This window comes from Castor canadensis, chromosome 17 (genome assembly GCF_047511655.1).
Source record: "Castor canadensis chromosome 17, mCasCan1.hap1v2, whole genome shotgun sequence".
Classification (NCBI taxonomy): Eukaryota; Metazoa; Chordata; class Mammalia; order Rodentia; family Castoridae; genus Castor; species Castor canadensis.
Genome location: NC_133402.1, coordinates 21429840 through 21452659, shown reverse-complemented (window position 1 = coordinate 21452659; position 22820 = coordinate 21429840). Strand labels below are relative to the sequence as shown.

General features: G+C 48.4%; 1 protein-coding gene across 4 annotated transcripts in view; it reads right to left on the bottom strand.

The window, feature by feature from the left end:
- Gga2 (golgi associated, gamma adaptin ear containing, ARF binding protein 2) overlaps positions 1-21945 on the bottom strand; it is a 28028-nt gene extending 6083 nt beyond the window's left edge. The window contains exons 1-14 of one of the 4 annotated variants that reach the window (XM_074059696.1): positions 21748-21945; positions 15192-15294; positions 14252-14327; positions 12907-13005; positions 11264-11387; positions 9725-9828; positions 8364-8444; positions 7745-7882; positions 4822-4903; positions 2918-3043; positions 1837-1959; positions 1635-1663; positions 1119-1249; positions 426-583 (exon numbers count right to left, since the gene is read on the bottom strand). In XM_074059696.1, the coding sequence (XP_073915797.1) occupies positions 426-583; positions 1119-1249; positions 1635-1663; positions 1837-1959; positions 2918-3043; positions 4822-4903; positions 7745-7882; positions 8364-8444; positions 9725-9828; positions 11264-11387; positions 12907-13005; positions 14252-14327; positions 15192-15294; positions 21748-21847 (1474 nt within the window). In that variant the 5' untranslated portion in view covers positions 21848-21945. Of the gene's footprint in view, positions 1-425; positions 584-1118; positions 1250-1634; positions 1664-1836; positions 1960-2917; positions 3044-4821; positions 4904-7744; positions 7883-8363; positions 8445-9724; positions 9829-11263; positions 11388-12906; positions 13006-14251; positions 14328-15049; positions 15135-15191; positions 15295-21747 lie in introns of all 4 variants that reach the window. The other 3 variants (XM_074059695.1, XM_020184446.2, XM_074059697.1) reach the window with 3 other exon arrangements.
- Between the last annotated feature and the right edge of the window lie 875 nt (positions 21946-22820).

The following is a 22820-nucleotide window of genomic DNA, read 5'->3' as shown; positions in this document are numbered from 1 at the left end:
GACTGTCACCTTAACTGGCTGGGCCTTTTGTTTCCTTCTCTCTGTAACAGGCGAACACCCACTTCTCTAATTTAATGAGGATCCCTAGGAAGAAGTATCACTAGCCAAATCCTTCCTCTCTCTTGAATTCTACGTTTTCTCAGCGACTGCAGGCCAGGTGAAACATTCCTACTTGAATTCCAAATGGACATCATGTCCGTAAGTAGACTTCAGCCCCCGTTAAATTCTGCCTGCCAGTGTCTTTCACAGTGACAATCCTAAGACACAGAGGCTTTTAGCTAGAAGACATTAAAATCGCTTCTTACCCTCTGCCCTCAGGCAAACTCATCACTCATCTTCCCATGTTGAAGGGCCACCCCTACTATATGTAGAGGGGGAAAGCCAGAGTGTAGTGGAGAAAGAAGAAACGATACAGCTGCACTTACTTGGCTTCACAGACTCCAAAGGGACAAACACTTGAGCCAGAGGAGTGTTCTGTGAAGCTGGGGAAGGAGCCAGGGGGCCAGCCTCCCAAGACCAGCCTGGAGAGGACTTGGTGCCTGGTGGCACTTCCTTGGGGATACTTTTCTGAGGAACATAATTCCTACAAAGAAACAAAAAACATCAGACTAGCACACGCTATAGAGAATTTCAGGAATGTGTGATTGAGCTTTCTGAAGAACAAGATGAGGAAGGGAAAAATACACACACACAACTACACAATACCCACAAGACACCCACAGTGAATTATAATGTAGCTAATAAAGAAAGTGAGGTAAAAACATATAAACCGATATGGCAATGTCTCAAAGACAGAATGTGCCATAAAAAAGTCATGTTGGAGTACAGTTCATAAAGCATGACCTCACTGGCATAAAAGTAAACCTCAATAATGCATTGCTACATGTACACAAAAAGCAGAGAAGGAACATTCAGCACTGTTTTAGGGAGTGGTGTTTAGGAGCTCTATAGTGATCAAGTCTTGCTAAACTTCAAATTACATGGCAACCAGGTTAAACAGATAAGCATCAAAACCATCACCACTGTCTACTGTCTGCTAATCCTTAAAAGCCCTTTAGGATGTCCTGGCCAAGCATGCACAGCTGGGCTCTGCTGCTTCCCTAACCCAGAAGACTCACAGGGTCCTGGGGGATGGCTGTGGGGAGAGGAAATCCAACAGGTTCCGGTCTGCAGGAGGGCTGTGAATGCTGCCACTTGGCAGGGCACCGGCAGTGTGATTCTTTTTATTACAGCAATTCTGACTGGCAACCTGTGAAGCAGAAATGCTAAAATAAGGCTGGGGTGTGAAGGCCCGTTTGCTGTGAGAGCACCATGGTTCTGCCTGCCTGACCCAGCCAACGCTGCTGTGGCCCAGGGTTAGGACATGTCCAGGAGCAGAGACAGAAAGGGCACAACAGAGAACCTCTGGGCAGATTTTCAGGAAGCAGAAGTTTCGTCCAATGAGGACAGGGAGAGGAAAAAGATGCTGCCCTCTGGGGGTCTGAGCCAGCTAAAATGGATGAGGAAGAGCTCTGGACCTCCAAGTCCACCAGGTGATCTCTGGATTCCAAGGTATCTGAGAGTCACCCCCACTCCAGGCAGGAAGGTTTGAGAGACCCTCCCTCTTCTCTTGCCCCTAGGAAGAGCCTCCTTACCTTGCTCATAACAGGAGCATCACTGATCCCTGAAAGAAATGAACAGAAAGAGATGCACCTCCACCTGGCAAAACCTGGCAAATCTGACACTAACACACAATGTGCTTTTCTGAGCTGCCTGGTACACCAGTCACTTAAAAGAGCCTAGCTCTTGTCTCCCTACTCAGGACCATTTGGTGTCTGCTCCTCCTAAACGCCTCACCTAAGGCTGCCAAGTCCTGATGAAGCAAAGATGGTGCCACAAGCCCAGGCTGCCCCGATCCACCATTCACCTCCAAGTCAATCAGGGGACAGTTCTTCATGCAACCCGTGGGATTCTGAAAGACTAGAAAATGGATGAGGTTAGGAGACCTAGTCAGATGTGAGAGCAAAGGCTTTGCTTCAATCCTACCAGTGTCCTCCACCTTCTCCTGATCAGAAGACATTATACCCCCACTTTCCACCTCAGCTGGGTGTTCTGACACAGCCTCAACTGGTGTCTGGACCAGAGGACCACCTGCCCACCTGGATCAGAGTCCTCCTCCCAAGGCCCTACAGCCTGGACAGTGGACTCAGGCCTCTTCTCCAGCTCAGAGGCTTTTAAAAGTTTCTGACCACTCCTGAGCAGAATCACCAACAGTGCTTCATAAACACAGATACTAGGCCTACCTCCAAGCAGTTTTTTTCCCTTTTTCTTTTTGCAATACTGGGATTTGAACTCAGGGACTTACACTTGCTAGGAAAGTGCTCTACCATTTGAACCACACCCATAGCTTTTTTTCCTTTACTTATTTTTCAGATAGTGTCTTGTGCTTTTGCTCAGAACCAGCCTCAGACTGCAATCTTCTTACCTCCACCTCTCAAAGCTAGGATTACAGGAGTCCAAGCAGTCTTGACCCAGAAAGTTCAAAAGTCCAAGCCAGAGACCAAAGAATATACAATTTAATTTATTTTTTTATCCTGGGGATTGAACCCAGGGCCTTGCACCTGCTAGGGAAATACTCTGGCGCTGAAGCACTGAGAAAGACTCTTTCTTTCTTTGGTCCCCAGCTTCTGTTAAGTATGCACTCATGGGGGATTTGAAACCCAGGAACAGCACAAGCACCTGCCTGAGTGCGCAACCACCGCTGGGGTCTAGGCAGTAGGTGCATCACAGCAGACAGACAGAGACCGGTTACTTGAAACCCAATCCACAAGAAAGGAGACAACGTCTCACTTCTGTGCCACAACCCACACCACCATTTCTTCTCTGGGACTTGCAGGCTGCCCAAGTCAGAAGGCAGGAAGTGGCTCTAAGCACATACCTCTGGAGACAGGAATATCTCCCACTGAGCTGGTCACTGTGTTCCCAAAGGTGACACGGCCTTCCATCACCTGTTTGTACAGCAGAACTCCCTGGGTGAGGAGGTCATTTGCCTGGAGAATCTCCGCTGAAGAAGGAGAAAAATCAGAGCCACCCGCTTAGCCATTAACCACCTCAGTTCTTTCACAGCCATTCCACAAGCAGCCTTCACATGACTCCACTAAGTTCTGCACATCCAAGCCCCATCATGTGATCAGGCCCCATCAGACCTCATCACTCAACCAGCAGCCCTAATACTCTCAAGTCCCAACAGACAAAACAAATTCTTCACCATGTCTGCACTGTTCACCATGATGGTGACAGTGAGCACTTGAATATGGGCTCTTTCAGTGAGGAACAAAAACTTTTGACCTTAGTCTAAAATTAAAACCTGATCGCAGCACTCAGGAGGCTGACATGGGAAGATCGTGAGTTCGAGGACAGCCTAGACTACATGAGACCCTGATTTAAAAAAAAAAAAAATGCAAAAAGCTATTTTGTCAAAGTGGATGCAAATATCTAAAAATTTAAAGATTTCTCAGTAATGGATTCAGTTATTGAAAAGCTTTTAAGTATTAAGAGAAAAACTTGGTATATGAATCAGCTTTTCAGTCTATAAATTTTATAAAATTTTAAGTACGGATCCAGTATTTCCAAGGAAACTTGGCATCAAAGTTGAAATGTGCGGTAAGTATAAAATACACACTGGATTCCACAAAGGCATGAGCATCTAATGGTGTGGTGTGCCTGCAAACCAAACTCTCCTGGAGGAGATGGGCAAACCAAACTCTCCTGGAGGAGCCGGATCAGCAACACCCACATGCCAAAGCACTGAAGATTTTTTGGTAGCAGCCTGCTACTTGTTTCCCTTGAATATTCTGGCTAGGAGGAGACAGCAAGCTGCCAGCTGGGGTGGAGCTCAGCAGCAAATGAACTGATGTGGCATCTCGTTTGCAAACGTAAGATTTGAGTACCTTTGAGCGCACGGCAATTGCTAAGAAGATGATGGATTAAACACTAGCAACATCACAGACAGACAACCTGGTACCATCTGTCAGGTATTCTGGGTTTGGGGTTTTTTGTTTTTGTTTTGTTTCCAGTACTGGGATTTGAACTCAGAGCCTACACCTTGAGCCACTCCACCAACCCTTTCCTGTTATGGGTTTTTTCGAGATAAAAGTCTCATGAACTATTTGCCCAGGCTGGCTTCAAACTGTGATCCTCCTGATCTCTGCCTCCTGAGTAGTTAGGATTATATGCGTGAGCCACTGGCTTTTTGTTTTGGTATTTTTTCTTTGTTGTTCTTTTTTTTTTTTTTTGAGGTAGAGACTCCTATACAGCCCAGGCTGGCCTCGAATTCAAGATCCTCTTGCCTCTGCCTCCCAAGTGCTGGGGTTACAGGTTTGTGCCACCATGTCAACTACAACGTATTCTCATTCTCCCAACTCTAGCTGAATCTGATACAGCCCTGACCTAAGTGGTAATGGTAAGAAACACCAGTAACAGAAAAACATTCAACATCCCTGTGGGAGGATACAAACAGCAAACTGAGATTCAAAGAACTTGAGATTCAGAGACCTTGTTTTCATGCAAGAAAAAAATAAAAAGATGGGGTGGAGTGGCTTGCAGTGTTTCTTAGACCTGAAACTGGCCTCACACCTCATCTCTAGGGGATGTCCACAACTTTCTAGGATTTTGAATCTGCTGCTGCTTTCTTACTCAAGCCCGGATTCTTCTGAAAGTCAGTTCTAACTCAACCTAGGCCAATCACCACAGACCCAAACCCCTACTGTTTGTTCCTAGCCCTCCAGCGGCAAAGCAGGAAAGACCACAGCTATTCTGCACTTGGGGAAACAGCATTGTTACCGAGTGCGTCATCATCATCGGTGGTGTCACTTGCTAGCCGGAACAGGGTGGGCCGGAGCTTCTCGCACCTTTCATACACGACCTGGGAAGACAAAGCTTGGTTCCCATACACGCCTGGGCCCCAGTACAAGGGCCAGTGCCTCTGTTCAAGCATGCGGCAGTAGGGAGCAACATGAGGCCACCTCGGACTGCACTAGATTTGTGACTACAGGTCTGAAGCAACATGACAGTTTCAGAAAAGGTTTGGGCTATGTGTGCATGATATTTTAAAATAAAACAAGGTGACAAAGGGTCTTCAGGAAAAGACCCCATCATCTCCAGAGCATAGTGTCATCCCTTCCTTAGGCCCCTCTCTCCAGCCCTAGGCTAGAACAGCTTTAACAATGCGATGAACTCTCCTGCTTTACTACTCATGTGGGAACTTCCCATCAACTGATGTCTGATGCCTCAGTCCCTTTACAAGACACTCCTTGCACTAACCCACCCCACTCAGTGACACCTGGGAAGCCCCATCTTCCTCATGCCAGGAAAGTGCTCCACACAGCTTCACCTCTTCCTACTGCTGCGGGGGAAGTGCAGCTCATGCTTTCCTTCCTCAAAAGAGCTCCACCAACTAACCTGACCTGCCAGGCCTCCTTCCTCTTCCTCTGCTGGGTGGCAACAGCTGTCCTCCCTTACCATGGGAGGACATGGGCCCTGGAGTGTCTGCCTGGCTGGAACCCAGCAAACTTCAGGTCGTGTTCCCACCACCCAGAGGAAGGTCCATGTTAAGTTTCTCCCTCACTCTGTCCAATCCCAGTCAGGGTTGATGGAGCCAGGACAGATATGTGAACCAATCTGGTCACAGATTTTTCCCTCAGGAAATTTGGAATTAGTAAAGACTTCATTTCTGCCAATCTTGTGAAAAGGAAGGACAACCAAACAAAGGAGCTAGGTGAAGGCCTTCTCTCCTGTGCAGAGAAACCAAAGCTGGAACGCACTGATTAATCTGCAGGGGGAGCTGCAGAGCTTAAGAGAGACCAGGAGTACAGCAGCCTCATAAAACCTTCAGTGCCCTACCACCACCTGATTGTGCCAGCTGCTGGTTTCTGGGACAAGGCACTAGCATCACGAGAAAAAAAAAAATAAACTTCATTAAAATTAAAATACTTAGTGCTTCAAAAACATGCTAGCAAGTGTAAGGCCCCAATACTGCAAAAAAAAAAAAAAAAAAGCTATGAAGTTAGTAGAAAGACAACTCAGGGTGGGTAAAAATTTGTATTCAGAATATACAAAGAACCCTTCTAAAGAATTCAAAAGTGAAGACAACCCGATTCAAAGATGGGCAAAAGATCTGAATGGACATTTCTCCAAAGAAGATATCTAAGTGGCCAAGAAACACATGGAAGGCTGCTCAACATAAGCCACCAGGGAAACATAAAACCACAATGAGATACACTTTACACCTAGCATAGCTGTAATTAAAAAAAAGATTGTAATATATGTTGGGAGGATGTGGAGAACTAGAACCCTTTGCAAGCTGCTAGTGGAACTGTAAAATGGTGCAGTTATTTTGGAAAACAGTTTGGCAGTTCCTCCCAACGTTAAAATAGAGTCACTGTATGACCTAGCCATTCCACTACTAGGTACATACCAAGGAGAATTAAACTTACGTTATACAAAAGGTTGTACAAATGTAAGGTTGCATTTATTGGTGATTAAAATGTTAAAAAAATCAGACAATGGTGGTGGCTACTTTTATGATACATTAATTATCTGAATAATGGTGCTATCACTGGTTGTGGTGGCTCATGCATATAATCCCATATAATCTCTGCTGGAGGCAGAGACTGGGAAGACTGCAATTAAAAGGCCAACTTGGGCAAAAAGTTAAGTGAGATCCCATCTCAACAAACAAGATGGGCATGGTGGCCCATTTGTGATCCTAGCTACTCTGGAAGAGAAGGTAGAAGGAGCATGGCTCAAGGCTGGCCCTAGGCAAAAAGGGAGAGCCCCTACATGAAAAATAAAGCAAAAAGGGCTGGGGCATGGCTCAAGTGTTAAAGCGCCTACCTAGCAAGTGCAAGGCCCTGAGTTCAAGCCCTAGTAGTGGACACTGATGTCAGGACATGTAAGCTATACAGCACTGTTAGTAATGTAATATGGTGCAGGCTCTTAGGAAAATGGTTTGTTGGGGTCTTAAAAAGTTAACTCTATGATGAGAACATGACCCAGGAATCTCATACCTAGGCATTTTCCCAAGAGAAATGAAGTATGTTCACAAAAATTCTGTATACTACTGCTTTTCTTTTTTTTCTATTTTTTTGGCGGTACTGGGGTTTGGAGTCAGGGCTTTGCACTTGCTAGGTAGGTGCTTTACAGCTTGAGCCACACCTCCAGCTCTGTACACAATTGCTTATTACAGCTTAATTTATAATCACCCAAAGCAAAAAAACAACTTAAACATGCATCAACAGATGACAGACATACATATTATGGAGTACAGTACACCCACATGACAGACTAGTTCTCAGTAATAAACAGAATAAACTAGGCAGGGATATAGCTCAGAGGCAGAGTGTCTGCCTAACATGTGCAAGACCCTGGTTTCGAATCTCAGCACTGCACCAAAAAGAAAAAAGAAAAAGAAATAAAACTATTGACACATACAATAATGTGAATAAAGCCCAAATAATAATGCCAAAGTTACAAAAGTCAGAAAAAAATTAAGACACACTGTATTATTCCATTTACACAAGAACAGAAAGTTAGTCAGTAGCTGCTTAGGGGTAGAAGGACAGGGAGGAGAGGAAAGGCCACGAGGAGATTCAGGGAGCAGGAGCCACATTTACTACCTAACTGTGACGCTTCCTGAATTCACACAGGCCCAACTGCATCACACACACTTCACTGAGAGGCATGGCCTCCAGTCCCTGTGAGTTACCTGCAGGGCCTCCTGATCTGGTGGAGCCTGGCCCGGCCTGCGATAAGTGCTCAGCATCTCCTGCAGCACCTTCACATGGCTCCGCACCTCCTCCACCGCACTGACTCTCTTGGACACTTTTTCTGATTTTTCTTGCTCCTTTTAGGAGAAAGAAGAGAATGAAAGTGAAGGTAGAAGCTCCTTATGATGCCTGACAAGGGGTGAGAAAGGGTGCTTACACTGTTTGGAGCTTAGGTAAGTCACTAGACTCTAAGTGAATGAGGGGCTCAATGAGTGGGTGAAGACAAACTCAAAGCCTGGAACTCCTGAGGGCAACAATGCAACGTGGGGGCCTCATGACTTTCATCTTTCTACTGCCAGCCTCAATCCTTGAACGTGGACTCTGTCCACAACAACACACATCACAGGGACAGAGTACCGGCGTATAAGATGCTCTGAGCACGTGGACATGAGGAGCTGGAAATCACAGCGTCTCGCTGCTCGCTGCTCTAGTCGCTAACATGCTGGTCTTCAGGGCTAGGAGGCCACCCCTTCTTCCAGCCCACTGTTCCTCAACTCCCTCAAACACCCACAAATTCCAATACTGGTTCTACAGAACCATCTGGAATTAAATGCATACCTCCTTGACCAGATTCTTGATGAGCCGGTTGGCAGCCTGAAGATCTTCTGGGTGGTCACTCTTCAGGAGTCTCGTCAGAAGCTAAAGCGTGAACAAGAGCGTGTGAAACTATCCCCCCGCCCCAGAGGAAGCACAGCTGCAGGACACTTAACACCAGTGCAATGCACACACTCAGTATGCATTATCTTACCAGAACACCAGAGTAACAATGCAAAAGGGGTATTATGACACACCCACAGAACACTGGTTTTAAACCAGTAGGATTTGCACTGTATCCCTTAGGGGATATCTGACAAAGTCTGGAGACATTTTCAGATGCCACAACTGAAGTGGAAGCACTCTTGGCAGCCAGTGGGTGGACAACCTCACAACAGAGGTTCAAAAGGCCAAGAGTGGGCTGGGGATGTACTTCAGCAGTAGAGTGCCTCTCTAGCATGTACAAGACTCCAACTTCCATCCTCAGCACTGGAGGGAAAAAAAGGCCAAGAGTGCTGAGGACCGAATGCTCTATGATGGGACAGACCACCAATCTGTCACTGCATCCCAAGGCCTCACGGGACACCCGGCACACAGGGCCCGTCAATACGAACTGGAAGATTAGAAGGTGAACTGCACTGCCTCAGCTTCCACCTTTCTTTGAAGTCATCCTGCACTCTCTCCCTAGCTCCTCTCATGCTCTGCAAACCTAAGGCACCAGCAACAGAGGAGCCAGGGAGAAAGGTAGCCCAGACCCTAGACCAGCCTTGCTCATTCCGCCAGCAGAGGCTTGCGGGCCACTCAGTATTTAGACCCAAGGAAGGGGCACCGCTGAGAGAGTGCAGCTGGAAGGAGAGCTAACAAGCAGAGATACGTCTGTACACAGAGCCTTCCTGATTCTGCACTTACAAAAAACATTGTCACTGCTATTGGCGAAGGGCAACCCCACATTCCCACCCACAACCTTGAGAGCTCTGCCAGGGTCCTAGCCTAGGATTTAACCACCGTCCTCTTCCCTTGCTGATGGCTGAGGACCAACCATCCTGAGAGGGCAGTGTGGGGTCAGGTTTATGAACACTAGAAATGATGTGCACCAACATACATCCTGTTCCATTCCACCGCTCCCACCCAATCCCACACATACTGAACCAGCCCTATCAGCCTCACACTCCCTGTGGGCTGTGCTCCTGAGCCTTCCTTCCCCCAGGAACACATGTACAGGCAAGGGAGATGGCACAAAGCAAGACGTTATTATCTACACAGACCTGCCATTACCTCACGCCTAAGAGTCTGGTCCAGGAGGGAACTGAGTACTCTTATCTCCCCACACCAGCGATCAGAGGACATTCTGAGTCAAGTCACCAAGGTCAGGGAGAGTTTCTTACCTTTGACTTTTCTTCATCGGCATCAAAGATAGAGCTCTTGGGCCAGGGAGAAGGTGGGGGTAAGATTTTATCCACTGGCAGTTTAGGGTCTTGCTTTATGATGCCTGAAATGTACAATGTACAAAGTTACGATACAAATACAGTGCCTTGTGTCTTCAGTGGAATCCAGACCACTCCGGTTCCTGATACTCCACTAGGAAAACATCAATAGCCTTAGAAAGACACCCCCAGGGCTGGAGATGCAGCCAGTGGGACAGCACTGCCAAGCCTGAGCAAGACCTGGACTCCATCCTCAGCATCTACCCCCGCAACACATCTAGTAGTAAAACACACAGATACTCCCTGGCGTGACTGGACTCTGCATCACCTCTCAGGAAGAATCCAAGGAACCACCGAAAACCAGGACCTCAAAGCAGAAGCTGTTCTGCGGGCCTTGGGCTGTACAATGATCTCTTTACGCAACTACCTAATCTCCCGAGGCACAGAAATCACTGCAGGGTCCCCAGGGAGGTCCCAAAAATGCTGAATAAGCGCACAAGACAATTCCTTCTTCTTAAGAGTCTAACATGAGGGGAACTCTGACTCACATCTTCCAGTAAGGAAAGGTGGGAACACGAACTCTCACCCTGACAAAAACACCAAAAGAGCAACCTACAGTTCAACAACTGTCCTTGAATCCATAAGAGAGCTGACATCACTGGACAACAACCAACTAACTTGAAATCTAGGACAAAACAGTGTTTTCCCAGAGCAGCCAAAACCAACACCAATAAGAGTAACTCGGTTAAGCATGCAGGAGGACTGTCAGTTTGGAGCCAACCTGGGCTTCACAGCAAGACCCTGTCTCAAAAAAGAAACACTCAGCTAAAGTTGTTTAAAGACTGCCCACAGACCAATTCTCTTGAGCTACCAAGAGGATGCAGGACTTTTAAGGGTTGCAAAACTAGAAAAGTGAGCTCCTTCTCAGGGGCTTATAGAGAGCAGGAAGGCTGGAAGCCCCTTCAAAATCAGAAGCTCTAACACTGCCTGGGGAGGTGTGGAACACCACAGTGTGCCTTGTGTAGGCCAGGAACCATGTCCTCTGAGTGGAGAAGGATTGAAGACAGACCACATCAGCATCCAGGGACACAGTGCCTGCTGGCGACAGAGGCTGAATCAAAACAGACTGTCCTACATATCAGCATGAGCCTCCTGATCAAGGCAGCTACTGCCTACTGTTAGAGGAAGAGCAAGGGAAGAAGGCCTCTCCAGGTAGATCCTGAGAAAAGCCGCAGTAAATCAGTCCCCAGCCTAAACCCAGATGTCAGTGAAGCAATCAGGAGGTTGAATAGCGATGACACCCAGTGCAACACGTCTCAAACCCTGCTTATCTACTGCCGGTCAGAAGAGGTTGGTCCACCTGCAGGCACAGACCATTCACCTCTGTTTCTGCCTAGAAAGCACAAAATGGCCATCTTTCCACAAATGGCAGGGCAAACAGAAAAGTGCCAAAAGCACATCATCAGGGAAAAGTCAGACAACATTTGTGAGCAGTCAAACCTTGTTTCTTCAGCATCTGATAGGCGTCTCGGATCTTGATGTCTTCTGGGAACCACACGGTCCAACTGAAGAGGACCTCAATGACTCTTCCCTTCACTTTCTCTGTGGCCCAAGCACCCAGATACTGAAAGTAAAGACAAAGAGTGAGCAAGTGCAAAGGACCTGAGGAGACCGCCTGGCCAATCAGGTGCTATGGAGGTGATACGTGAGCTGCCCCAGGCTGACTCAGAGTGAGACACACCTGGAGGCCAAGCTACCTGGCACCCGGCCTTGAGCTCTCTCTGGATTTCAAGGAATTAATCTCCCAAACCACTAAAATTAAAACTAACCACGTGCAGGACTAGGATAAAGCCCTGTGACATCTATGGCATATTCATTTTTTGATTGAGTCAAGTATAGAATAAAAAATTTATTTTCATTTTTGTCCCACCTCCTAGCACGGTTTCAAAAACCCACGGAATTTCCTGAGTGATAAAGGTGTCTCGTAGGCTGGGGATGTAGCTCAAGTGGTAGAGTGCCTGCCTACCACTCAAGACCCTGAGTTCAAACTCTAGTAAGACCCCCCCCCGCCCAAAAAAAAATCAAAAAATTGAAAAGGCACCTCCACTGGGCCACACCTGAGTTTATATTACTGACTCATGGTGGGGGCTTCAACAGTCTCAAGGGAGCAATGGCAACTCTGGAAAGACCATGGAATACTCCTCTGGGAGGGGATGGGGGAACGTGGGGAAGTGAAATGGAGAGAGTTCAGTCACACGGCCAGTGACTTCCACATTCCCATCTAGTGGTACAACGCAATCTGAGAGAAACCCAAAACAAGGAAGTCAAGAGACTTGCTAGGCAGTCAGCACACCAACATGCCAGGAGAGTAGCAGGCTCAGACCCAAGCCAGGCCAAGGGTGCAGTGTCCTTTCCCCACACCGAGCCCTGCGTGTGGGCTGCTTCCAGCCACATCCTTTCTAATTAAGCACTAGTAGTAGCAGGCAGAATGATTTCCTGTGTGCTGCATGTGGCCCTGGTGAATCCTGAACCCTGGGAGGAGGGGTCAGTTGGGCAAATCCCCAACTGGTGGTTGGCAATGCAGAAATGCTTACTTGAGGACACCAAGGCTGTGGCTGGCACCTGAAATGGGTAGTCCAGGAAGGACAGGCTTTTACATATAGGGTATGGGGAAGGTGCAACTCCAGGCAATGTTAGAAATCATCTGAATTATAGAACACACAGTTAAGTATCCCAGAACTGTTGCTGGTTCACAGCAAGAAAGGGTTTGATGGAGGCTGAAAGCGGCTTGGCTAAGACAGGTGTCAGAAGGAACTGTGCAGAGGACAAGGCAAAAGGCAAGAGGAACTTCATCACACCTGGTCAGCTCTAAGCACCTCTACCAGGAAACCTGGGCTCCCAGCTGGAGTGCCTAACCTCCTGCAGCCACACAGTCCCAAAATACATCATGCCATTTTCAAGGGGAAATTTGGAAATGCTAATAATGCAGGGGCAGGAGTCACTGACATGCAGGACTATCTTCCCAGGCCTTGGAAAAGAGACAGCTTTCCCTTGTGGGCCTGCCTCTATTCTCAGGGGCAACAAGAGTTCAAAGGTTGGGGGTAGGTGCCGCCCAGTGGGCAGGGCCAAGTCCAGATGCTCACCTTTGGGGACAGCACTTTGATGAGCTCATTCAGGAAGCGAAACTTGGCCACCTCACTGTGGAACTTCTCCCCGCAGTGGTTCATACACATCTCCAGCACCTGCAGACACATGCCCCCCATGAGGGAAAGTCAGAGGCTCCAGGGCTCACGAGCTGAGGAGCACCTGCTGATACCCAGTGGAATGTCAGTGGAATGCCATGTCTGTACCCAGGAAATAGCTTAGTGGAGGGTGCATGCACCCCAACTGTTAAGATGACTCTCTGAGCAGGTGGCACTTGAGAATCACCCCCTCCTGGAGGAGAAATCTGGTATGTTAATTCCCAAGAACTCCGCCAGAGGTTACCCTCAGCACTCAGAAAGCAAGCTGAGCCTGTACATGAACCCCTCCAGCTCACAGTGGTTTTCCAACAGTTAAGTTCATTTTTTGTTTTAGGACAGGCTGGCCTCAAACTCTTAATTGTCCTGCTTAGCCTCCTGAATGCTAGGATTTCAGGTGTGCATCATCACATCTGGCTTCCAACTTTTTTTCTTTCTTTTTTAGTTCAAAGATCTTTATTGGCTTTACCTTATTTTATTGTTGGTCCTGGGGTTTGAACTCAGGGTCTCATACTTGCTAGGCAAATGCTTTACCACTTGAGCCAAGCCTCCAGTCCATAATTAGCTTTATTTTCAATTCTACTGGGGTTTGATATTCTTAATTCTAGAACCGAGCAATACTGCTGGGCACCAGAGCTCACACCTCTAATCCTAGCTACTCAGGAGGCAGAGATCAGGAGGATCGAGGTTCAAAGTTAGCGCTGGGCCAATAGTTCACAAGACTCTATCTCGAAAGAACCCATCACAAAACAGGGCTGGCAGAGCGGCGCAAATGGTAAACAGCCTGAGTAGCAAGCATGAAGTCCTGAGTTCAAACTCCACTGCCGCCAAAAAAGAAAAAGAATTGAGCAACATTTCATTTTATAGAACAATTGCTCCCACCAACATTTAAATACTCAGAGAATCCATGTAAAAATCTGAACTTCTGGCTTCCCTTGAAAAAAACCAAAAGTTCTAATACCACCGGGCCCCAAAGTCAGGCCTGTCTCCAGGCTGCAAGTCCCACATGGCAGCTGCCCTCTGCAGACATGGCCCGTTGCCCCACCCGGCTGCTTTGCTCATTTCTGCTACCTGTCTTGTTACTTGCCGGCCCTGATCAAAGGACAAGTGGAAATAAAACATTCTCAGTGCTATTTTCTAGAAGCAGATCTGGCCCAGAGCTCTTTCTAGCCAGCTGTCCAAGGCCTATGAAGGGGAAGCCTTCAGATTGCCCTGACATCCAAGAGGCCAAGGGGCAAGCCAAACTCACTGTCAAGGCATGAAGAGCTTCCTTCTCTTGTGGAGACTGGATCTTGTGGGCCAGTAGCCAGGGCGCGTGTGTTGGCCTAAGGGAAAAACAAAGAGACCTCTGGGTGGGAAGGAAAACCTAATTGGTCTGGCTGTGTAAGCAGGTAAAGTTGCCTCTTTTCCAGGAGTTTGCCAAAGCACAGCTGCTGTCAAGGACCGACTCCTACCTACCCATGCTGTCACCACAGCACTCAAGGTCCTCTCCTGCCCAGGCCACATCAACATCCTCTTGGTCAACCCACCCAGAGAACTCCAGGCCATGGAGTCAGGGCCCAGACCCCATGCAACCAGGTCAAAGCAGTGCAGGCCCCATCTGTCCCAAGATAACTGCTGGGTAAACAGTGAGCAGCAAGTGTAACCAAGCTTTGGGCACATTCCAGAACAACTGGATAACAGAAAGTCTAGTCAAACATCTGGGTGAGTGACTACTCATCTGTTCTTATCGACAAGCTCTGGAAACAAACTTAAAAAAAAAAAAAATCTTTTCCTGGGCTGGGGGTGTGAATGAGTGGTAGAGTGGATGCTTAGCATGTGTGAGGCCCTAGGTTCAATCCCCAGGACCACAAATAAATAGCAACAGTTGCAGACAACTACTTTTTTTTTTTAAAAAGTCACACGAATTTGCTAACTTTATAAAAACACATTGTGGAGGAAAGAAAAGAATGAAGGAAATTCCAAGTGTGGAACAGTCCCAAGAGACAAAGGCCTGTGCTCATCCTGGGTGTCCTCAGAGTCAGGTGTGTCTGTGAAGGGACCTTACCCATTGGGGTCAGTGTTCACCTGCTCACAGAAATTCTGGATAGCTGACCAATCCTGTTCTGACATGCTGGGGTCTGTGGCTTTGTCTGTCAAGGAAATAAATAATGAAGTTAAAAGCATAATAAAAAGAAACTTATACCCACCACATAAACATGGGAGCCAAGGGCTGTGATGTCACACCTCTAGGGATCAGGCCTATGTGTTCACCTCTGTCAAGCACCACGTCTGGCACATGGCACGCCCTTCCTAAAGATGGTGGAATGCATGAAATGAGCAAATTAACATAAGCAGGTCCTGAAAATGACTCTGATTCAGTGCAGAGGCCAGCCCTGCCAGGTAGCCAGTGTGAGTTAGCCCCTGGGAGGCTGCCTATAGGTACCTTAGCTATATCACAGGAAGACGAACACCTGCCACAGGAAAGCTGTCTTGGTCCTGGGCTTTCCTACAACTTCCCCAACTGCTCACTGTCCACCCATCCTGGCCCAACCAGCCTCTCCAGTGAACTGTCATGGTGGTCCTGAGAGCAGCTCTTTCAGGCTCTGGAAATATAAGGGTAACTCTGGCTTAATATTCTTCTCGCCCAAAGACCCAATCCTGTCCTCTCAAAATTCTCCATTCTTTAAGACTTATCTGAATTCCCATGTTCAGAAAATCTCCCTCTGTTCCAGTCCCTAGTTCTCCTCCTTTCTAATCTTGGACTCCATCTTCGACCCAAGTCAACTTTTCCTACTGCAGTCACAGTCAGGTCATGTGGAAGTCACATGCCAATGGTGGCCTAAGGACACACCAGTGACTCAATTCTAAAAGACAAGGAGATTGAAGGATCACCCCCTTGAAACTCTTAACCTACATTCCATCTCTCAAAACCCCACCTACTGCTAAAGTCCCAACTCAAGTCCCATGCTTCCATAAACATTTCTCCATCTTTTTATGTCCCACTGCACAAAACAGAAGCTATCTTTTCTTCCTCAGGATTTTTGTTTTTGTTTAAGATAGGGTCTCACAGTGTTGCCCAGGCTGGCCCCAATTCCTGGGCTCAAGTGATCACCTCACCTCAACCTCCCAAGTAGCTAGGGCTACAGGCACACAGGCATGTGCCACTGTGCACAGCCAGAACTCTGCTATTTTACCTGCCCCCTTCCATTTTATGGTGGGGATCTCTAGCTCCACTCCTGATTAGTCATAATGCTTTTGGACTCTTAGGAAAACAGAATGTTCCTCGTGGATTGTCGTAAGATTTAAAGCAGATAATGTCTAAAGTGTCCAGCACAGCAGAAGAGAGTAAGTAATCAATAAAGGATCACAGCTCATGGGCTGGGGGTGCAGGTGAAGTAGATGAGCACCTGCCTAGTATGCATAAGACCATGGGTTCAATCCCCAGCACTGCAACAAAGAGGGGGTGGGGGAGAAAGACAGCTCATGTTTACTACTGTAGAAGTAACATGGAGTATACACAGCGTCTCTGTAAAATATTCCTTTATTTTCCTACAAAAAGATGTGAACAGGTCTTATTGTACCTAAAAGGAATGAAACTCCTGAAAGCAGAGCCATGTATTCCCCACAGTGCTTAGCACAATGCCTTACCCATAGGTAGGAAATACGGGTGTGCCTCCACCTACCATGAGGTGACTTAAGAAAGGGTTACCTGCCAGAGCCATCATAAGTCAGGGACTGTCTGCAGCGATTCAAATAAATGACTTAAAGTAGTGATTCTCAGATTCGGCATCTGATTCACCTAAAAGTAATTCTATACCATTTAAGCTTCAGTTTCAGTTCACAACAAGGTCAAGGTTGACACCTCAAAGGAATTCTGACCTCCAATATGGACTGGAACTAGACATAGAGAAAAGGGCAGGTAGGACCCAGCCTCCTCCCTCCCTCCCGCAGGCTGCAGAAGATCAGGGGAGGTACCACCGACATTTACAAAGAAAGGAAGAAAAGCTCTACGAAGTCAAATCCCATTCCAAAGCTGGGTAGTTTCTTTTTAGTTGCCTTTTTTCTTTTTCTCTTTCTCTAGCTGCTGGGCTGGGCACCGTGACAAGGGTCCTCTGATTCACCACTTTACAGAATAAACCTGCCCGGCCACAGGCAGGAAAATGCTAGAAACAAAGATTTAGCCCCAGGTCAGCCTGGTTCCTAGTTCTGAAGGCTCCATGGGGAGAGTGCCTTTCCTTCCGAAAGTTATAAACTCTCTTGAGGCAGGAAGGGGGCCGCCCACTACCCGCCCCCCATGCTCCAGTGGAGTACAGCACCCAATGAGCAGTTGTCCTTAGCCAGGTAATGTTTGGCCAGCCAAGGCCAAGAGGTAGCTATTTCAGTTCTGAAAAGCTGGGTCACAGAATTCTGAACACAGAATTCAGCCTGCCCAAGCTATTTCAGAGGCCTCAGGCAGCCCCAGAGCAAATGACCCCCCGGAGGACCAGCAGCTGGGTCTGGACAGGCTACAGCAACTGCCCAGGTCTGTATGACACCAATCTGATCAGAGGAGGAGGCAGGGACCAGAAGGACATGGCCAGGGAGAAACTCAAAAGACCCCTCTCTCCTTTGTGACTATTTAAGTCCCCGGGACACAGAGAACTGTTATCTCAGAATCAAGGGTAGTTTATTGAGCTGGCACGTGGATGAGGTAAACAGATGCCATGAAACAACACTAGTGCCACAGGTTTACTTGATAAAAGCAATGTTTGCAGGATTCACTTTGAGCTTGTTTGGGTCAGAGGTACTAAGAAAACAGCTGAGACTCCGGCTGTGAGTGAAATGGCTCATCCAAGGGTGACTAATTCAGAAGTCAAATCATCTTACACCAGCTGCCACCCACCGGGTGCCAGGGTCATGACACTGGCATCAGCTGCAGTGGGTGCTGGTAAGGGGGAGCCTTGAGGCAGGGGGAAGCACTCATCTTGAAGAACAGAACTCAACCACAGGGAGTCCTTCCCCAGAGGTGCCAAGCAGTCACTCAACTTTACCCACCAAGAACACGGAACATCCTCTGCTGACAGAGGGCTCAGCCCTCCAGAAGCTCAGAAAATAAGACCGCAATCTAGACTGCTCCAGAGCCCCAAAGGAAGAATGAAAGTGGGGGTGAGAGGAAGACACGGTGTGTCACACCTCGCAGAAGGTCAAGGAGGAAGGAAGATGGATACAGCACCTGGGAGAGGGTCCAGAAGGAAGGATTTACGTAATGCTTGCTTTTTACTGGGATACAGCCTGTCAGAGCCAGAACCCAGGTTCAGAAGCCCAGGGGACCAAGTCTCTTAAAAATAGCACCCAACTGGCAACAACTAAGATTCCTCCAACAGGGGGCATCAAATGAGTTATAGTATACGACAAGGATGGGCATATGAGGCTTTGCATCAACAAAAATAAGGTGTCAATGGGAAAAATTAATTCTTTCTGCTGGGAGAACAGCAGATGACAAAGTGGAGAAAATACAAGAAATAAATCTTGGTGATGGCATGTAGCACCTAGATTAAGCCTACCCCAATTCTGGGTCTTTTTTTTAGTAAGCTAATTCATTGGTCACTTCCTATTCACCATAACAAGGCACTATTTTACATGTATTAATACCTTTGATTTCCCCTCAACAACCATAAGGTGGAGGTATTACTGCAGTCTCCATCTTGAAAATACAGTGTAGCCCCCAATTAGAATGACAACTTCTCCATCCCATCTGGGGCCATGATGCACCCCTCTTTGACTATACTCTTGCCCTGGCCATACCATGAGCCCCCCCACCCATTGTCCCTCCATTGTACCACCACACTCCACCCTTGACAAATCTGGTTTAAGCTATAGCTCATCTTCTCTGTTCCTACTCACAGAAGAAAAAGGGACCACCACTAGCAACCACAAAGACTGCAACACAGGTTTCTGAAGTCCAATTGACACTCACAGTCCTATTTCAGGGGGGAGAAAGGCAGACATGCTCCTGCCCTGCCCCCGGAAATCTGGCAATGTCTAGAGACATTTTTGCTTGTCGGGACTGGGAAGGGCAGGGGCGCTATTGGTATCTATGGGTTGAGGCCAGGGATGCAAAGCACAGGACAGCCTCCACAAGGGAGTTAGCAGGCCCAGCACATCAGCGGCACAGAGGCGGAGTCCCTGATCTTCAGTGTCCAGGTGAGCTCCCTTTTGCTTCCCTTACCAGCCACTCCTGAACTTCCCCATCTTCCACAAGTCCTGCAAGTCCCCTCTTCCCTGGCATGGAATGACAAACTAGTTTGCATGTGCAATCACCATTATCTCCTTCTCCAGACACTCAGACAAAAGCTGCCCTTCCTCTCTGCCAAGCCATTATCCTCCCAGCTCTGGCTGTGAGCACCTTCTCCCCTGGCCCCTCAGTAGATCCTGCAGACCTGTAACTTAGGAAAGTTGGTTCCCCAAAGGAACGCCAGCTCAAAATGGGGTCCATGTGTCCCCTCCCCTTTCCTCCTAAACTCCCACTAGCTACCCTCTCTCCTTCCCCTCACCTGCAAGCATGGTAACAGACACGTGCCAGCCCTCTCCAGAGATTTATTCTGCCTGACCGCCATCACACAAACTTGCAAATTAAGTTTCAAAGTAGTTGCCAACTTTTGAAAACTCAAGAGATTTTACATTTAAAAAAAAAAAAAAAGGTTCTAGCCCTCCCTTAAAAACTAGAAGACAGGCCAACAAAGTCAGCTGGAGACCTTATCTGAAAAACAAACTGAAAACAAAAGGGCTGGGGGCCTGGCTCACAGTGGTTGAGCACCTGCCTAGTGAGCAGGAGGCCCTGAGTTTCAGTCCTAGTTCCATGTGATCGACCCAGCAACTGTGGGATGGATATACTGTCCCCCAAAAGCTGGAGCTGAAGGAGCCATCTCCGTGGGCAGCCTCACTTCAAGGCACTTCTCTTATCTCTGCTAGGTCAACTGCTACTTGTTTTTCTAGTTTTTTTGGGGGGGTGGGGTGGAGAGGAAGATAGACTTCTTTTTTTTTTTTTTCATTTTTCTTTTATTATTCATATGTGCATACAAGGCTTGGTTTATTTCTCCCCCCTGCCCCCATTTTTTTTTTTTTTAAACTCCAGTCTAATCTCCACTGCCTCATAAACACAGCCTCTGGATCCCCCTCCACCATTTAACTGATAGATCTATCAATAACTATTCAGATGCCAAATTCGAAATTCCCCCCTTTACCACATTCTCCATCTTTAAACAGCAAAACTACCAACCACACCCCTGCCTTCCCCACGCCTGCTTTGTTTGCACCTTCAGTCTCCAGGCTACTCTTCTCTTAATGTTGGGGATCCCCATGGTGCACCTCCAAACCCCCACTCTTCTTCACAGGCACAACCTCTCTGGGCAAGCTTACTCACAAACACACTTCCCTTCTGGAAGCAGCCAAATGCCTGGAGTGCACCGCTTTCTGATGGTGCTGCAGGCACTTCAAGCTGCAGGATTCAATGCCTCCTCACAGGTGCCTCACAGACTGGGGGAGGGTGGGAAGGCATTCCTGAACCCAGAACCCTGGGATCCACCCTGCATTCCTCCTTATCTCTTGCCTCCATTCCTGAGCCACAGGCTGTGGACTGTGTCTACTATTCCCTCTATTCTGCTTGTCCCACTGTGGCCACCAAGCCTATCAAAAGAGTTCTTTATGTGTTCTCCTAGGCGAAAGAGTCACCCTCTAGGATCAATTCAGCTTCCAAGCCTCAGGTGGTGACTGTACCAGACTTACTTATGTGATCAGATTCTCCAACTGAAAACTCCCAACTGCACCTCCCACTGGTTAAAATACAAACTCCCTTCTGCAGCCTTCTGTGACTCTTGAGGATCACACCCCAATTAGCACACAGCCTGCTCTCCAGATGCTCTGCCTCTAGGCTTTGCACTCCAGCCCACTGGCCTACTTGTTCCCAGAATGCTGCATGTTCTCCTGTCCTCCTCAGCTTTTGCACACGCAGTTTCCTCTGCCTGGAATGTGGTCGCCTCCAGGGTCCGCTCAAACCCGCTATCAGCAGTGACAACCCCTAAGTAAACAAACCAACTCCAACAGCGCAGAACAAACACCCCTCCCCCCCGCTCCGGAGAACCAGGCGCTGTTAGGGTCGGCCAGTACCCCATAAAAATGTCTTTGGGACCAACGACCCTGGGCTATGCATGTAGTGCCCCAGCACCTAGCAGGGCTCGCTAGGAGGAACGCATTCTTCATCCCCCTTGAGCCTCGTGGGTAAAACGGGCACAATAAGAACGCCACTCCGCAAGGCCACAGCGAAGCTCACAGGAGACGACGTACACAAACAGTGCGGCCCGAGTAAACAGGCACAAAAGGCACAGAGGTTGTTTTCACCTTAAGGCAGCACCAGATAGAGATCTCGGCCCCGACAGACTACTAGAGGCTACGACTCCTGCAGACTCCGTGTCCTCCAGCCTCAGTGTCCCCGCCCCTCAGACAGGGTTCACCACTGCAGCGGTCTCTTGGGGTCGCAAAGAGGACTAACAATGGCTGACACGCGCTCTGCGCCGTGCTGGGCACAGAAGGGCTCAACAAGCGTTAGCAATGGAGCTGCCACCGAGAAGTGCGATGGTTGGTGGGGACCGGGAAGCCCACGCGGGTCCCGGGGTGACGATCCCCGACAGGGCCCGACCCGATGCCCGCCGCCCGCCTTCCCCGCCGCAGAAGAAAGGGCCTCACGTGTGGAGGGGCCCCGCGCCGAGGGGCGGCCAAGCTACTCACTGAGCCACAGCTCCAGCGCCGCCGCCGGTCCCGGGGGGCCCTCTGCCGACTCGGTCCCCGCCGCGGCCCCGCTCCCCGCCGCCACAGCTGCCGTCGCCATCCGTCCAGCCCCTCTATTCCTGCCACAGCCAGTCAAGTCCTGCAGCTACCGCCGCCGCCTGGCGCGCTCCAGGGTTGCCGACGCGGCAGGCGCCAGTCTGCACGTGACGAGGGCGGGGCCGTGGTGGTCCCGCCCACTTCGGCTCCAAGGGCCCGGCGTGGCCACGCCCCCTCAGGCCCCGCCTCCGTGACGCCTCAGACTGGGGAACTGAGCTCAAGATTCTGTGTCTCCTCGTCCTAGAGCACTCGCAAGGTCATCGATCACGTTAACCCGGCAAGGCCTGCGACCCCCTCCCCCTCTTCCTTCACAAGTAGAGATTCCAGATAAAATTCAGGAGGCCCGGTTGAATTTGAATTTCAGATTATCATTCTTTTAGCATCTTTAGTCCTGGAGGGTCTACCCAGACCACCCTTTCTGGGTGGTCCAGCTTCTTGCTTTTATTTTCTCCATAACACAGTAGGCCATTGACTTTTCACACGCTTGTTTATTTTGTGAAAGGATACTATCCCCTAAAAAGCAGGTCATGACTCTCACACACTACAAAATGAACATGTTAAACGTTTTCTTTAAGTAAATAGGGAACCAGGCAGATGTTATCTACCCACAGAAAATCAAAGAAGGGCAAATTTATATGGTATGAGAGACTACTGAAACAAATATGCAAGTGAGCACAAAACTGGCTTCCACCAGTGGGCAGAATTATTTTACATTGCTATCAGCCATCTATTGCATTGTTGGACTACTGCAATTTAAGACTAGAACCTGGTAGGGCAGTCTACACACAGCACAATTTTCTGTGGAAGCACTCCTCCTTCCTACAATCCTTTACCTGTTTCTCTCAATTAATATCTTCAGGGACTTTAATTTGAACAGTTCTGTGCCTCCAGCACACTGAATAGTGCCTGGTGCACCAGTACCAGGAAGTCTTGTAGAATGGACATGTGAAGTACGAAAGGAATTAAGAGGTAACTAG